At 44.3% G+C, this 18,200-nt stretch overlaps 1 protein-coding gene across 1 annotated transcript in view; it reads left to right on the top strand.

Annotated features, from left to right (window-relative positions):
• The window catches only part of LOC102017879 (A-kinase anchor protein 2), a gene marked incomplete at its 5' end in the record, with an annotated part of 466,044 nt that overhangs the window by 122,112 nt on the left and 325,732 nt on the right, over positions 1-18,200 (top strand). The window contains 1 exon segment of the mRNA XM_005382747.2: positions 175-220. Within this exon segment, the coding sequence (XP_005382804.2) occupies positions 175-220 (46 nt within the window).

The raw sequence follows: 18,200 nt of genomic DNA, 5'->3' as shown, positions 1-18,200 counted from the left end.
GAGCCGCCAACCAGCGGTGCGCACGGCTCTGCGCGCGCCCCAGCGGACCCCAGCCACCCCGCGCCTCTGCCCGGGTTCTTGCTAAGCCCCCCGGGGTGCCCATCATTTCCTCGGGTGACTATAGCGTGTGTTTTTTTTTTTTCTTCTTTCCCTTGCCTGTGTACCCTTCCCCAGGATGGCAGAGGCGGAATTGCACAAGGAGAGGCTGCAAGCCATAGCAGTAAGTACACTTTCATTTTATTTTCTTGCTCTATTGTCTGGGGCGGACCGGACCCCGAGGGCTTCGGGGTGAGCGGCATGCCAACACGGTAGCCGCAGGCCGGGTGTTCAGGGAGAAAAGTCTGTCCAGGCTCAGCCACGCTGCCTTTGCCTTTATACGGCTGTAGATCTAAACCCCCAGGGCGCGCTTTGGACTGGGGAAGATTGGGTTAGAAATAAGATGCTGTCTACTGGGCTTTGGGGACAGACTAAACATAGGCTGGGGGCGACTTCTGGAATGTTACCACCCAGTGCTCAGGAATACGTTGGTTTCATACCCTGGAGGAGAGAGAGATGGGTGACCAGACCGGTGGCCGCCTTCCTCTGCGGAAGTCGTGCTCCTGCTAAGTGGAAAACCAGGGGCCAGCTCCTCAGCCAGCCCGCTGCTGTGGAATCTCCTCCCAGAAACCAGAGTGCCAGTTTTCCCCTTCTCTATTTGATACTGACAAGGGCCCTGGCACAAGCCACCATTCTGGAGAGGTCTGGGGACTTCTTACAACGGGGTCGTGGGAATAATATTCCAAGAGAGCCTCTTTCTTAGGGTGTGGGTTCTCTGCAAACCTCTTTCCAGTGTACCAAGGAGTGAGTGGTTTTGGCAAAGTTCATGTGCACTTTCAGAGAAGTACCCATGTGCTTGTTGGGTACAAAAAGAACTCTCTGGGACTGCCGAGATTTGTGCAGTTGTGGCAGAGTGTTGCCAATGATCCACAGATGTGGTATTTTTACTGCAGCCGTTACAGCTGGATTATATATTTCCTTTGGATGAGGGAATGACTACGGCTGCTGTATGAAATAGTAACAATTAGAAAGTCTGTTAATCTATTGGCACAAAAGAATCGCCAGACATTCTTCCACCTAAAGTAGTACTTTTTTTTTCCTTTTTGTCCAGGAGTTCCCTGGAAACACATGTAAATTTGTTGGAGAAATACTGTGTAATGTTTTGGAAGCAAAATACTATACATGAAAGCGTTTTCAAAAGCCTTTGGACAGATTTTTCATTGGGAAAATGCACACAGGCGCTTCTTTCTTTAGAAGCATTTGGTGTGGTTGCTCTGACTCCAAAACCCCCTTTCTCTGACTGTACCTCTGAAAGCCTTGGAGTTCTTACCCCTGGAAGGAGGGAGCTGTTGGTTTCCAAGTGCTATGGTTTGCCCCTGGGGCAGTCTTTGACTGTGGTCTTGAGAGCTCAGGAATTCTGTTTTATTGTCAATCCCTTGCCCTGGTTTATGTATACTTTGATGGCCAGTGAAGTTGTTCATGGTTTCTATAGTTAGTGGCAAGTATGTCATGAGCTTGATAAGAATGGAGATATTTAGTTGTTGGTGCCATGGAGCTGGTGGATGTTTTGTGTAAACTGGATAATAGGCTGCTTTAACTGTTGACCAAGTGGCTGCTCCAGAGAGCGTTCAGTTGCTCCCACGGGCTGCTACTGACGGTTTCCAACAGTTGTCACATTTTCAGCCTTTGTATGACCAGCTTCTCTGGATGCTTGAGGAACAGCTGAACCCCATGAAAGGACTTGCTTTCTGAATGCAGGGCCAGTAGCAGCTAACATAGCAGCCATGCTTCCAAGTGGAGTTGAGGTGATCCCAGCAGAGGCCAAGTTCGCTTTCAAGAGAGATCTAGGGAATCTTGTGGGATTCTCCTGAGTGTGTGAGGTCTGTACCCACTCACTCCTGTTTAGTTGTGGAACTGAGTCTGTCCTATGGAGCTGAGGAGCAGATGATACATGTGGACACCAGTGAACCAATATAGGTTGTCAACAGTGATATCACAGGGAGAGACAGAGACAGAGACAGAGACGGGGGTGGGGAGAGGGAGAAAGAGAGAGAGAGGAGAGAGAGAGAGAACACTAAGAGACAGGACTGTGGAGGTACATGTGGCCACAGGAGCAGATGGTTTATGCCACACTTTGGCCTAGTGCACACTCTCCAGATTCAGCAAACTCCGCCTCTCTCAAACACTTTTCTTAGGGAATGGTGAAGCGTTCACACACCTGTCCAGAACCCTGCACACCAGAAGTCTATGGAGATGTGAGAAAAGAAGAGAACTAGTCCTCACATCTTCACCTACTCAGACGTCTGGGACTTGAGTCTGGGTCTCAGTTGCTTGAACTAGAAAATTGGCTCGTGAGTTCTGCCTCAAGAGTTGGCTGTATGGGTCGGTGGTAATAGAGATGAAGTACCTGCTGTTAGGTGGTGATGAGGCAGCGCCCTCAGTTCCCGTCTACACTGTTCTCTTGTTCTTTGGGGGTGAGAAGAACATCTCAGAAGTGGACAGACCATGGAGAGCCTTCTTTTGCTCTTCTTCAATTCTGACTGAAGGCCAGATGCTACCCAGCATTACTTCTCACTACTTCCAACAGAGGCAGAGATAATGACTTGAGGGACTCATCCATCTATTTCTCCATCAGGTATTTCTCCTCTGGGAAGGTGTAACACTGAAAAGACAGTATCCCAAATTCAGCCACTGAAGGGAAGACTTTACTCTTTGCACACTTAATTTTGAAAGGACGTATGTCCGGTGACCCGAGGTATTTGTCAGGACACCTGTGGAATTGTGTCCCTAAAGGGAATTGCATACTCAGAAACTCTAGTACCTTAATTGAATCTTCCAGTTGAGTTCAGTGACTAATAAGTGACTGTCGTTCTACTTCCTGCCAACAGAAGAGTAACTCCATCTTTGACAAATGTCTCTACTCCTGCACGCTCCTTATATCCCGAGGGACACTCCCAAAGCTATAAATTTAGAATATACAAAATGCTTCTGGCACAGAATGAATGTAGAATAGTGATTCCAGGGAATAATAATTGCCATTTATTGAACACTGTACATTCAGTGAGGCACTGTGAAGTGCTTTTTTTTTTTAACCTAAAGTTGTTTATAGTAGAATGGAAAAACTAGATGACACATAAACAATTATGTACAGTTCAAAGAGGACTGTGTCTGTGAGCACACACATGGAGCATGTAGACCACCCTTGAGTTGTGGGTAAAAGAACACAGAAACTGATGTCATAACCTTCCCCCTTACTAGAAGGCATTACTTTACTTGTTGTTTGTCTTATTATTTACTTGGAACAGTTAGTGTGAGAAAAGGAAAGCCAAAAGCATGAAAAATGGCACATAATAATAAGACCGAAATGTTTTTTAACATACAATATCTCGCTTAAGACTAACAACAAGCTTATGTGGAAGGTACTACTACATTATCCTATTTTATAGGTCAACATGTTCTAGAATTGTCCAGACATTAAACAGATACCATCAAAGCCAAAATTTGAACCTATCCTGCAGGCTACTGGAACCTGTACTTTGAACCACTCCCTTGAACTACCGCCCAAGATGGCTGCCGTGCTTCACACTTTTCCCATGAGCCTCTGTGTAGGTGATTCCAGAGCTGCAGCATGAGCTCATGAAAAACAGCAGACTGACTCCATAGCAGTGGGACAGCCTGAGATAAACCAGGAGACCCACATCCTTTTGCAAGTCTTTGGAGCCTGGATTCAGAGTGTGGAAACACCCAACATAAACTTGAACTGAATGAGTAGCATTCCCTTGGGGAAGAAACTCTGTGTCTCCATGGAAACCAACTTTGGGAAAGGGTTTGTGATGTCTGCAGGTCCAAGAGGAGAATTGTTCTCCTTGGGCCTGATTGAAAATACTAAATGTTGCAGAGGTTGTTTTGGGCAAAAGCCCTAAGAGCCACATGGACTGGCACCAGGGGCCAGCATGAGTGTGTTTATATGTGCTGAAATAAGAAATGCTCATTGAACCGACACTTGTTCTTTGAGGACTTTTCTCATGTATTAGAACCTATCCAGTGGAATAATGAAAATGTTCTTTTGCATTTGTGCAGTGTTTTACAATTTTTGCAAGCCTGGCACATGCTGCCTTCCTTCTGAAACTGGGGGGCAGGGCTCATGGTCTTTACCTTACAGTTGAGCATCCAGAGAGTCAAGGAACACACAGCGATTCTTGTGAGGACCATGCTTATCCATGTCCTTTGTAGACCTGGGTTATTGGTGGCTAGCTGGCAGAAGCTTGGAGAATTTAATATCCTAAACAGTCATCTACTATCTATTTCCATTTTAGAGACAGGAGTGACACTCTGCTTCTAAAATTCTGTGTGAAAGCCTAAAAAATGACTTGCTAGGGATATTAGTGCTGAGGAAGGGTTTTCCCTGGCTGTTTGTAGGGTCACTCCATGGATAGGAGACACTTTGAGCCTGCTCAGGGTCATTGCTGGAGCTGCGAGTGCCAAGGCAGCCTTGCACAAGCATGTGTAAAGGTCATATGCCTCTCTGACCACTTATTTGTTCCTCTGAGTAGTTTAGGCTTTAGCCTCTTGGGACAAAGAACAACTACTCTGGCAAACTTTTAAGTGTCCTGAGAAATACAGAAGTTTTCTTTCTTTTTTGAAAAAAAGTTATTTAAAAGCCAAGCAAAAGGAGTTATGGATTGTGCTCTGTGAATATTTAAAGAAAAACCAGGGCTCGGAGAGGTTGCTTCTACATTTCTGTGGGGACGGACTGTCTAGAACTTTTGTGACCACTGCTGTTGGTCCTTTGAACTATTCATATTTCATCATTGATCCCTTTGGGGGATGTTGATCAACTTGCTTGGCAGTAAGAGTTGGTTGTTGCGTGGTATGACCTTGACTGAGACAGCAACTGGGCATTGATATACGGAATCAGTGATCCCCAAGAATGCAAGTGCCTCACACAATCTGGCAGAATAGTTATAAGCATGGATACTGGTTCAGGGAGGCTGGATCTTGCCTTTTCATTATTATCTGCATGATGTCCTTATCCCTCCATTTCCTCATCTGTAGAATGGGCCTAGTGGTAAAATCCACTTCAAGGAAGGGTAATTTGAAAGATTTCATGGGAAATGCTCAGAGCAGGTACATAGTAAGAACTCAGAAGTTTTCTATTTATTATCAGCAAGTAAACAAGTCATAATTCATACATCTTTAAATAGAAAGCAGATACAAAGGTTAATTCTGTTAACCTTTGCCAACTAGGAAATTTCAGCTGAACATAAACCACTGAATATTTTCAGTGCCTGAGGATAGTAATAATAGTAATAGAGGTTGGCAGTGGCCATGAATTGCAAACTCAGTTGGCGCTGGGGGACCGTGTGCAAGTAACTGAAGGACACAGACTCAGTAGAAAGTGAGGTCCTGAGAAACAGATGCCACTTTGCAGTTAAGCTGCAGCTAATTTTTGCCATGTGAGAATTTAGGTTCTGTGTTACTACACCAAGCAATTTGAAGAGAATTTGAAGAGAATGATTTTTTTCAAGAGAATCCAGCAATCTGATTTTTAAATGTAGGCTCTCTTATTTAAAAAAAAAAAAAAAAAAGAATATCAATTAGTTGTACAACTTTCAAAAGATTTGTGGTCACAATACAATTCCTTTGGGTCAACAAGTTGACATTATGTGACCTTTAGATGTAGGTAGAGCTTTGAACTTTACAGTGTGCTTTCCATATGCATTGACTTATTTGGGTTTCATAAGGATACCATGAAGTAGTCCTACTAGCAGCCCCTGGGTCTTTCATAATATTACAAAATCAGCCTACATTTTGCTGGGGCATTGTCCTTTCGGTGTCCAAATGTTTGGATCATTGAAAAACAGTGCTTACTGGCTAAATCTTTTGACACTAAGTGAGCCCCTTATAATCATGGACATTTTCATAACTCAGAATATTCATATCTAAGCAGAAGATTGCTTTCCAAATTAACAGGAGAATCTAAAAGATAATCAGAACCTTGATATTGGAATTTCCTGTTATTATAGAAGAATATTTAAGAAAATTGACCCAAGGTATCCAAATCTGACCTGAAAACCCAATATACAAATCTGAGCCTGTCTGCAATCAGCCAGGATGTTTGAGATGATCTGATTTATAAACAGCTTCAAGTATTGTAAGGGACAATATAGGGAGACCCTGCTGGCCTCAGCACTTACAATATTTATTTTGCTAGACATGGTATAGAACAGCGGTTTTCAGACTTTTCAGGATCACCTTAAGGGCTCTTTAAAACATAGATTGTTGTTTGATCTACACTTCCAGAAGGTCTGATTCATTATATTGAGAAGGAGCCCAAGAATTTACATTTATAACAAGTTCCTAGATGCTGCTGTTCCTGGAAGCAGCTGCTGTCCTCAGGAACATTGGAAAGTGGTAGGAGATCAACAGTAAAGAGAGATTAGTGCTTGGGTCTTGATAAGTGCTACATGCTCACTGTGACATGCCCAGAAGTCTCTTTGATGTGCATATCTAAAGAGATGTAGTAGAATAAAAGACTAAATTCAGTTTTGTTAGCAGGACTCTAAAACATAATCCAGTTTGAAGGCAATGCAGTTGTATTCTCACATTACATGGGCAATCAAGAGGAAAGCTTTGTCTTGGGTGCTTACTTGGATCTATTTAAGTAATATGAAATTTCTCTCTTTTGGTCACGTGAAGATACCTTTGAAAGAATTTTTCTGAGATTGGCTCAGCAGATTAAGAGGGTTTGTTTGGGATTGTGGCATTGGTTGTCAGTTTGATGGATTTGAGAGATGCCTGAGATATCAGTAGAGCACAGTTCTGGATATGTCTGCATGGGTCATAGGGGTGACTACATCTCATTCCTACCCTCTTCCTCTTGGGCTCTTTCCTTGCACACTGCTTCCTGATACCATGAGCAGCTTTTCTTTCCACACCCTTCCACCATGATGCTGTGGTCCTGGAGCTAGCCAACCATAGACTGGAACCTCTGAAACCATTTGGCAAAATAAATCTTTTCTGTTTTAAATTGTGTATACCAGGTGTTTGTCCCAGCAACGGACAAGCTGGCCAATACAGACTGGTTGAGCGAGTTGGGAGTGTTTGTTTGGAATTGGCTGATCAGGTTGGGAGGGTTTGCCTGGGATTGGCTAACTGAAAATATGGGCTACAAAATTCCCATGGAGAAGTGTTAGGGACCGTTCAGGGCGACAAGGTGTGCGGTAAAGAAGGTATCCAGCAGTCTAGCCGCAGTCCCTTTGAGAGTGATGTATCACGGTATGAAGGTGCTGTAGCGAAGTCCTATTGGAGATCAGCTAATGAGGTTTCATTTAAAACACGTATCCCTGTAGGTCCTAGTTCACAGTGTGGTGCTTCTCATGTGGGCAACTCTAGTGGGATGCCAGGATTGTAGCAAGTGGTGCTCATGTATTTGCTGATGGTTAACAGTTCTCTTAAGCCCATCTGTGTGCACAAATATGCCTTATCATTGACACCGTCCAGCGGAGTTTATTTTCTTAAGAATCTCATCCAGACTTCCCTCACCCTTATTTGTGGCATCCATTGTTTGAGCCAGCACTTCATTTTTGGAAGGATTCAGCCTCACCCAGTCTCTTATTTTTCTTAAAACACAAAGCACAGAAGGCACACTGTACTGGATGGGGCCTAAGAGAACAAGGGCAGACTGTGAGTGACAGACCACACAGCACAGGGGACTTTGTAGAGGAAAGGTCACTCTGGAGCATTCTGGGATTGAGATTCCACACAGATGAGACCTATTTCTTGCAGGAAATACCAGCAGGAGCAGGGGCTGGTATGGGGTGGTGCATGTCTGGGCTTCACGTGCCCCTTAATTATTGCCTCAGTATTTTTCAGTAGTCTCAGGTTCATTTAAGATGTTCATCAGGAGGGCTGGGGATGTAGCTCAGTGGTAGAGGTGCTTGCCTTGTATGCACGTGGCCCTGGGTTCGATCCCCAGCATTGTCTCCTCAAAAAGTAAATAAGGATTATTAAATACACATAGCCACAAAGGAGAGACAGGACTACTGCCTGTTTGCATAATGCTTGAACACACACTTTGGGTCAGACTTTGACCCTAGTATCACAGTTTCTGTAGCATCATGAGTTTAGCTGGAAGAAAGGAACAGAGAAGCTGGTACCTTTCCCTTGAATAACTTGGAATGGGAAAGAAAGGCCATTTAAGCCCCCGGATAAAAGCTCCCACTGTAGATGAAACGGCCTCAACCAGACCTCAGAACACACCTTTCTGCCCATCACTTCTGTAGCAGCTGAGGTCATCATCACCCTGTGGGTTTCTGGGCTCTGACTGTGCATGACCAAATACCTTTACGAAACCTGCCCTTACTTTTTTGCTTAGAAAAAATAAAAAGCTTTTTTACTGGTTTAGTCTATGCTAGGTGGGTGGGATATTTCCCCTCTGCTAAATTATAACCAGTCATCTAAGTATTCTCTATTTTTAAATACAGGGCTGAAACTTAAAACTGAGGGGGTTACCAAAAAATGTTACTGTCAAGAGGAAAACATATGCTTTAACCCCTTGAGTTGTAGGCTTTTCTTTCTCTGAGTTTGAGTGCTGCTGTCGACATGGTTGAGGCCAGTAAATACCAGACAAAGTGTCAGGATTTGGGTAGGTGAGGTAGTGTGCTTGTCCCTCCTGTGATGTCATAGTGAGGCCAAGATTTAGGGAAATGTGTGTTTTGACCAAGTGGCATGGAGTCAGACCAGAAGCTTCCACTAGGCTTTTGGCTGGTCTGCAACACTGAGTCTGTATGGCCTGTCTTGTCATGTTCAGTTGATACCACTTTCTGCTTCTAATGGCATGTGAAGTCTTTAAAAATTTTCTGGAACTGTGATAAACTCAATGTTAACATGAGCGATCTTTCAGCAAGTGGTGATCCAGGTAAGCAAAACTTGCTCTGGGATAGCGATACTCCCAGCCCCTATAAGTACCACCTTTGCAGCTGGTTTGCAAGCAGCTTTGTTCACATGTGCTCAAAATCCAGTGCTGTTAATCCAATAAAACCACCGCACTGCCAGATACTAACAGGAGAAGGGATGGATTTGGTGGGGTTGGGTGAGAAGATCCTGGGGGTGGGATGTAGAATAAACTCTAATCCTTCTGACTACTAGAAATAAAACTCTCGCAGCCTGATCACTCCCCATCTTATTCAGAGTAAAAGATATCAGATCAGTTTGATCTGATGGGGGGAGAATGAAAAGGAAGTGCTGCCTCTGAACCCAGAGAAGAGGAGGTGAAGGTGAAAGCAATTTTAATTCCTCCATTTCCTGCCTCCCGATCCCCTTCCCGGTGTCTCCCCCTCTCTCTGTCTTGATGGTCCCTTCCTGCCTCTGACTACTTCTGGTTTGCCATTCGCTCTCAGCCTGGGTCCACAGGCAAAAGTGGGGGGCCGCCTCATTTATCCGTGGAGAGGCCTTTTCCAGGCTTCCCTCAGCAAAATGGATCACTTCCCTCATGGGAGACAGAGCACCTTAGTGCCTCAAAAGTTGAGCAAAAGATGTTCGCTTCATCCTGAAGTCCCTCTTAAAGGGAGGAGGGGACGGCTCCCAGTTCCTGAGGGTTCCATGTGGCAGACACCCCATGGAATCCTTATGTTAGGGAGTCAATTCCTAACAACTGAGCTCTTAGGACTGAGACCAGACTCCCCAGGGGATGGTGGGGGTACCCCAAGTCCAGCTGATTGGTACTTTGTGGAAATACAGACCCAGGATTTTCTGCTTTTTCAAGAAAACCTGGAAATCCAGCTCTTGAAAGAAATCTGTTGCTATTTAAATTTTCACAATTTAAACACTGTGTGGGCCAAACCAAACATAAGGAGATTGTAACACAGTGTGGGCTGGATGCATTCCCTACCCCAAACCCTCTTCTCCCTCAGCCCCCAGCCCAGGCCACCAGCTTTGCACTTGTGCCTTTCATGGTATATTTGATTTAACTTTAGAGCTGATAGTGTGTAGGAGTGGGGCGGAGGGGTGCTTCCACTGGGAGCTGAGTGAACGCAGATACCTTTAGGTTTGTTGGGCGGATTTTTGAGATGGGGCTGCCAGAAGCCCATTTCTTACAGAAGCCAGGGCCCTCTGGGATGTAAACCCTGTAAGCAAACCATGGACTGGGGTCAGAGTCAAGCCTGCTACTTAACTCACTTGCTTGTCCGGTGTGCTAAGTGAGCTCCCAGGGTTCTCTGTAAGAAGTAAAAGCTTCAAGTACTTAAAAAAATAATAATAATTAATGAACAGAGAGCATAACTGGCTCAATTTTTTATGTCTGAATTTTAACACATGTATAATCTGTGCAGCCACCAGCAAAATTAGATACAAAACAGTTTCCCACCCCCAAAACTCCAGGAAGAGCTTTTTTTACATTATCAGACACTGGAATGTGAGTACTCCTTCTGCTTGGCCCACCTTGTATCTCAACTTTAATGACTCTAAGAACCAGTTACATGTGGGAGAGTAGACTAAAATAGGAAACTGGGATTCCTAGCTATTAGTGGGGAACTGATTCCCCATGAGAACATTTAGCAACTTACAACATTGGATACCTAGTTATGTATGGGACATACTTATAGTAAAAAAAAAAAAATTATCTGAAATTCATGTTTAACTAAATTTTCTGTATTTTATGTGGCAAGCTCATCCTTTTACCTACCTGCTATCTTCACAACTGAATTGAAAACCTGCTTCCAAGTCTGTTTCAAGTTTCTGTTGCAAAGTGATTCTAAATATTAGCATGCTGTTTGTAGGGTACCAGGACCTGTGTGGGAAGAATGAGTGCTTCTTCAGTATAGTGAAATGTTTTGAAGAAATGTTTTGTGATAACTAGTCATATCTTTTCTGAAGAGCAAGAAATGGTCTCACACAGTGACAGTGAAACTTTTAGAGACCAAGCACCTATACTGCAACCCAAAGGCCATTTATTTCTTGAGAAGTGCCAGCACTGCCCCTTTGTGCACTGTTATGTATTTGGCTGCTGGGACAAAGCTGAGGCGACTTGCCTGGTGTGCTGACAGAGAGGGCTCCACGTGCCCGCTGCACCACGCATGCTATAGGTTTGCCACTGCTGGCCCAACATGTTTGAGTGGAAAGACAACTAGATTTGAAAAATTAGTACATTTCCAAGCTCCCCTCGACCTCTTCTCTGGCCCAACTTTTGAATAATATAAAGCTGCAAAGACTAAACAAGGAGATTCTTCACACTGGCTGAGTTTAAAAATAACGCTGGAATGCTGTGTTATACTGTGTTGAGCAAGACGGTGCCTTGAGGCCCAGTGGTCACATCCAGATCATTCTCGGCCTGGATACTTCAGTGGAAAGTGGTATCATGGTAGCTTTATCTTCTTTGTTTGCTTTTTTTGTTCTCTCATTTTACTGTTGTGATTTCAGAACTGCAATGAGACAAGGAGTAAAGTCAATTTTAGACAGCAGTTTTGGAATGAAGAATGAACAAAAAATTGGAATTTTTTCCACCTAGGCCAGGCACCAGCAAACAAGAGCCCATGGACCAAATCTGGCTTGCAGCCTGTTTTTATAAGGCCTGTGGGTAAGGCATGGCTTTCACGTTTTTAAATGTTTGAAAGACATTTTAAAAGGCTATTTAGTAACACATGAAAATGAGATGCAATTCAAATTTCAGCCTCCACAAATAAAGCCATGCCTACTCATTTCTATGTTGTCTGTGGCTGTGTCCATGCTGAACTAGTAGAGTTGAGTCACGGGAACAGAGACCATATGGCCTGCGAAGCCTAAAATATTTACTAACTGACCGTTTGCAGGAAGACTGTGCTGACCCATGCTCCATAGATAGCACATCTTCTATGGTTATATTTGCAAATGAGTCTCTAAGAATATTTTAGCTAAAGAATTAAGTGTTGCAGCATTGCTGCCCGTTCCAAACAAGGTGTGCCAGACATCCTTTCCACAGTTTTTTGGGCAGCATGAGGAGAGACTTTTATTTACTGAAGAGCTGGCCTGTGAGCTTTGCCACCGTAGGATTTTCCCATTCTAACCTTGCCACCTGAGTCAACTGTGTTGTTGTCTTGTTTTGAAAGCCAGAAAAATCTCATCTCTTAGAGATAATGATTTTCCCATCTAAAACTAAAGCAATGCACTTAAAAAATATTTTTATTCTCTTAGAGATAGAGGAAAAGTACTGCGGATTTTCCAGGTGAATTTTCTTTATTCCTTGGAATTTGCCAGAACCTTCACTTTCTGCTCTCAGGGAACTTTCAGGGTGAAGTGTCAGATGGGAGGTCGGAGAACATACCAACCACATTCCCTGAGGCTGAGCAAGAAGTCAGGGAGGATTAGTTTCCACCCTGGGATCCTGGGTTCATGAGGCCTTCACTGAAGGTCTGTTACTTCAGGGGCCCATAGACCAATGCCTTGGTTTTCAAATAAATTGACAATTAAATAAAAGTTGATGGCCAACAGTAGCAGGATCTACCTGGGCCTCTGAATCATCAGGTGCTCTCGTTATATCCCATTTGGTTCTTTATTGGAAAACGCCAGCTGCAGCTTTGATTCTGTCTGCCTGGAAATTTCCAAAAGTTCTTTGGTGCCTTGGTATATTTTCAGTTTTCCCAAGGTTTGAGGGAATGGAAGAACTATAACTGTGAAGTCAAGTAAAAAAAAAAAAATACAGTGTTGGGGCTGGCCAGGTGAAACAAGCAGTGTGGATACTCACAGTGGCTTAGTCTGCAAGATGGATGGCTTTTGCTTCTCTGGTCATCCATGTACTTGACCCTGAAATTCTCTGCCTGGGCTGCTTCTGAGCAGCTGCTTGGAGAATGGCAGTCAAGAACTGCAAGGTTTTTCACTGTGGTACCATTATTTGGACCAGGTAGCTCCGTTGTAGGGGACTATGCTGTGCATTGTAGGGTGTAGTATACCTGGTCTCTACTCACTAGATGCCAGTGGCTTCCCCTGCTCCCCACCGTGACCGTCATGAACATCCCTGGACAATGGCAAATGTCCCCTGCATGAAGAAACAACCCCTGTGGGAGCCACTGATGTATAATGTGAGGTTTACCTGATGAAATATATTTCTCATATTTTCACTATTATTCATTCTTTATTATTTCTTTGATGCCTGGAGGCTTTTTTTTTTTTTTTTTTTTTTTTTTGAGAGTACACATTTCTGGAAAAGGGTAAAGCCTTAAACCTGGGATGGCAAAAGATTTTCATCTTTTATGTAAACTCTGATAGGTAGAGGCTGTCATGCTGTCTTGGCGAAGATCTGTGAAGCAGCATATGGGGGTTTGGGAAAGAAGACCAGATGGCTTAGAGCTGTCTACCTTGGGCAGAAGATGACGAGTTGCGTGTCTTTCTTCGGCAGATGACAAAACGTGCATAAAGGGATCTTCCTACCTAACATCTCTGCGGAGCTTCTTTACAGTCAGAGCTTAGCCTGACATTGCCACTTGGCCTGGCTGCTACTGGAGGTCTATGTTGCCTCCTGTATTTGTTAGGGCACTTTTCCAGAAGGTTCTGGAAAGGTGTCTGAAGGAAAGGGCACCTTCTCTAAGTCACATAGTATGACATGGGCTAGCAAAGGTGCAGTAGTCTATGGATGAGAATTGGGCAGGGAACAAAAAGAGGGACAAAGAATCTAACTTCCTGTCTCTTTTCCTCACTTGCAACTTATGGTCTCAGAGTGCTAGAGGCTAGCAGTCTGAAATCAGGCATCAACAGGGTTGCTTTCTTCTGAGGGGAAGGCTCTGTCCCTGGCCTCTTCTTAGCTTATTGAAAGCCATCTTCTCTCCTCACATCATTTTCCTTGTGTGTGTGTGTGTGTGTGTGTGTGTGTGTGTATGTGTGTGTATTTGCTCTTTGTGTCAGGGCACAGTCACATTATGGGGCCTGCTTTAATGACATCATTGTGACTTGACATCTCTGTAAGGACTGTCTCCAAGTCAGGTCACTTCCTGAGGAACTGGGAGTTAGAATTTGTGCTTGTTTCTTCTGGGGCAACACAATTTAAACCACGGAAATATCCCTTTGTGCTGTCAGGTGGCCCCTTCATCTCACAGAGATGGACATTTGTACCCTGCTCTGCTTCCAGGTAGGGCAGTGGACACTGGGCCTCAAGGGAAATGGCCTGGGAAATGGGGGGACACACAGTGGATGCCATCTGCCTCAAACCTTAGTGTTATTTTCACACTTAGTGGTTCCTTTTTAGCCCCAGAACCATTTGATAGCCCTGTCTCCTGCTGATACCTTTTATCTGGAAAGGTGTGCACAGGACAGCATTTCACAGGAAACTGTCACCAGTATTAAACATCCCCTCCCAAGCCCAGTTGAACACCGTGAGAAAGGCTGTGTCCTGCCTTGCAGGAGTTTAGGACATGACTCAACCCCTTCCCACCCTTGCCATCTATGTTCTGTTTAGCACCCAGGGCTGTCCCTGACTCACCATCAATAATGACCCAAACGTTCCTGCTGCGGTAGCAGCTTCCTGAGTTTGCTGGATTCACTCACCTCCCTGTGTTGTCTGCTGATCAATGAGCAGGACAGGTATGATTTTCCTTGGAGAAAGCAGAAGCTTCAGTGAGCAATTTGTCCCCAGTCATATGAGGCTATGGCTGGAGCCCACATCCTCCCTACACTCTCTATGCCAGCTCTTTCTGCTGCTCTAATCTCCCTGTCTTCCTGCACTGCTTTTCTCCCCAGGTTCCCCACCCTGCAGTTCATGCTGCCTGGGCCACAGAAACTCCAGATCCTTTGTCCAATTCTAGCCCCCCCTTCTCTCCTTAAGGCACAAAGGAACCTAGGCGGGGTGGTGTGGGCCAAGGTGAATGTGCTTTTTGTTCTCAGTGAGCTAAAGGAAGCACATGGGCTAAGTCACAATGTGTGTGACACAGCAGCACAGCTTCAGGAGGTGCCCTGCAGCCCTGAAGGCTGGAACTGCAGGAGAATAAGACTGGCAGGGCAGAGGTGCTGCCTGAATCACTGAAGACCAGTGTGCCAGGTGGCCCTGAGACTTGGACCCCTGGTGGCAGGGAGTCCCCGGAGATGGTACTTTCTAGGGAGCAGCTCGTGGCAGAGTAGAGGCAAGGAGCCCCTGTGAACCCCTTAGGGCTCATCATTGCCAAGGCTGAGGCTTCTGGTGTGGTTCTCTGGGCTTTTCATGTAGTGGTCACCCTTAATGTTTAATAAACCTTTAAATCTTACTCTGTCATTTGCAACCAGAAGCAGCATCTTTCTCCACGCTGGATGAAGGCTGTCAAGCCCTCTGAGAGCCAATTCAGAGGTGGAATATGGAGGTTCTTTCTGGACAGTGTGCCATCTTTATCACCTTTCAGAGGAGCTTAGGAATAAGGGGGTGACTCAATCTGTGTAGTTACTTTTAGGGAAAGCTAAGACTTGTGTTTGGAGCTGCTCAGATTCCCCATTGCCTACCAGTGTAGTGTGCCATTGGGGAAGAGCTTGCCATGCAGCAATGCTGCTTTTCTCATCAGCTCCTTGCTACTCAGCACTTCTTAGGCACCAACCCCAGGTTTATGGATTTGAGAGGGGGGGAGGATCAACGTAAACAAACCTTTAAATCAGCAGAGAGAACTGCAAGGAATTTACATCTATGAATTAACTTTAGGACTAGAGAATTAATAGAAAAGTTCCTCTTATAGGGCACTTCATACATAGTATGTATTATGGTAAATGTTTTCAGAAAATTACCTCATTTAATGAGAATATTGATACTGTCTTAGAGGTATTTTCATCATTGTGTTAGTAAGTGCAGAATGTTAACTTCAGGAGGATAAATACTACAGGCACAAGACCAGGAATGGGAGTCCAGAGCTGAACTGGAAAGCCCTTGTAAATGACCGGAAGGCTTGGCAAACACATGGCTCCCCTGCTGCCATCCTTTGGTTGGCCCTGTGTATCATGAGTTCATCATGGAAGTATTTCCTGCTCAGCACACATTTGGCCTCAGGATGCTGGTCAGTCCTTTGCTATATGAAGCAGGGTTGTATTACAAAGCGAGCCATATTAGTACCTGAACAAAAGCCTGTCTGTCATCTTAACTTTGTCTTTTTCTGTGTTTCCTTAAAATTGAATTTTTAAATCTACAGAGGATTTTATTGTTCTTGTTTTCTACACATTATAATCTTTTATTAAACACTTGTAGGAAATGAAGTACTCAGTATAGTTTTTTTTTTTTTTTTGGTTTGTGTTTTATCAGTCAGTGGAGAATCTCTGTTCTTTATAAGGGATCCCACCTACCTTAGAGGAGAGAACATCATTTTAGCACCCAAAGCCTTGATATGGACAATCAGTTGAGGTGGCATTGTCTGTGATGATGAGTGACACATGGGGAATGAGCTGTAAGAGCTCAGGCTGTTTAAAGCAGTAAAGCTGTCAAGTATCCTGTCTGATTCATTGTGGCCGGATGGTATGGTGGGATGGGGAATTGGTAGGAAGGCCAAGAAAGCAGTGTTGATGGGACAGACTCCAGGAGACGACACATGCATAGCTCAGCTGCAGACAAGCCTGTTGTTCTAAAGGTGTAGCACCAGTGGGGGCTGGGGAACCCAACAGGGAGAAAGTAGTTCCTTAAAAGCAAGCTCAGACAAGAGAATGGGAAAACAGTCCTCAGAATAGTAATAAAGGAAGAGCCTAAAATCCAGCCATGCAACAGAATGAGGCAGGAATTGGTCCAGGAGCAAGTCCACAGGACAATATCTAAAACTAGACCATCAAAAAACAGTAACAGAAATATACTGCTTAGAAATGTATAGCTAGCTTGATTTCTTCAAATTCCAGATCATTGAGCTGAACTGGGTTGAACAGTTAGGACACAGACATCACCCATACACAGTGTATTCAATATAAATGAGAGCTTTTTGTTTTACTTTATTAAAAAGGCAAACTTAGGCCAGCAGTCTGTGAAAGGCTGCTATCATCGAGCAGGGCCTCAGCCATAGATTTGGGGCTTCAGGTCAGAGCTCCAAGCCCTGGGAATCAGATGGTAAGAGTATGACAAGGCACATTCTGAACTCTGGTTGTCAGAATTGAGGCCAGAGGCCAGGCCAGAGCAGGGCCAGCAGCCCAGGTATTGACATAGAACGATGGAACGTGTGTGTGGGTATGTGCATGTGTGTGTGTGTGTGTGTACATGTATATGCATATGTCTGTGTGTAGGGCAGGGTTATAGTCTATGTCTAGGTGTCCCCACAAAGCCTCATGCAGTCATGTGGGGGGTGTGCTTTTCAGAGATGGCTGAATCTTGAGTTTGTGATTGATTCATGGTTCAGTGCTGGGATTAAGGGTATGAGTGCTACACCTATCCTAGGGCGTGTAGCCTGCATACAATCTGAGGGATAGAAAGAGGCTTGTCCCCACTCCCTTGCTTGCTTTTGCTGTCTTATGCCACCATGAACAGGAAATGTAGAAATCCAGGTCTTTGTAAAAGAGAGGACTGTCTTTTGGCCTCATCAGTTAAGAATTAGCATTAAGGATAATTGCAGGATCCATAATAGGGAGAAGCTAGAATCAGAGCTGTCTGTGCTTGTTTGCTTGCTTATTTATTTATTTCCAATTATAGGTTTTTGCAAAAGTAAAGATGAAACACTAGCACATTAAAAAAAAAGTATGCATAAATTGTAAGAGCATTACCATTTCAATAATATACTGTGGGGAAAATGCTAAAGCATATCACAGAATTAAGGAATTATAGTAATTGTAACCACGGAGTATGGTTTAGTCCTTTTCCATAAATTCTTCTGTTAACAGCACGACATCCCATGGTAACAGTGCTCATAGGTGGATGGCTGTGTATTGGTATTTTGCTCTGATAGATTCTGCCTGCCCATTTGAATCAAAATGCTGATACCCAGAATACACACTACTTGGTGGAAAGCACCTCTAGCTTATATTCTGAATTGTCTATTGAGCCCTACATCAGACTGCATGTGTTATCCAAGCCCAGAAGCTCTCAAAATCGTTTGGATCAAGTCAGAAAGAGGACTGCCTGGGAGACAGTTTTACCTTCCCGCTTAAAATGCTAGTGGTTTGGCAAGCAGTAGTCAGAAAGCTGGAAGGATTCACAAAGCCCTGTAACAGCTACATTTCATTCAGTCTTCTCATCAGCTCAGTAGCCCCAGTGTGGATGCTGAGGGAACTACTGGTAT

This window comes from Chinchilla lanigera, unplaced genomic scaffold (genome assembly GCF_000276665.1).
Source record: "Chinchilla lanigera isolate Chin_1 unplaced genomic scaffold, ChiLan1.0 scaffold00018, whole genome shotgun sequence".
In the NCBI taxonomy this organism is placed as follows: Eukaryota; Metazoa; Chordata; class Mammalia; order Rodentia; family Chinchillidae; genus Chinchilla; species Chinchilla lanigera.
This window is presented reverse-complemented; position numbering and strand designations above follow the sequence as displayed.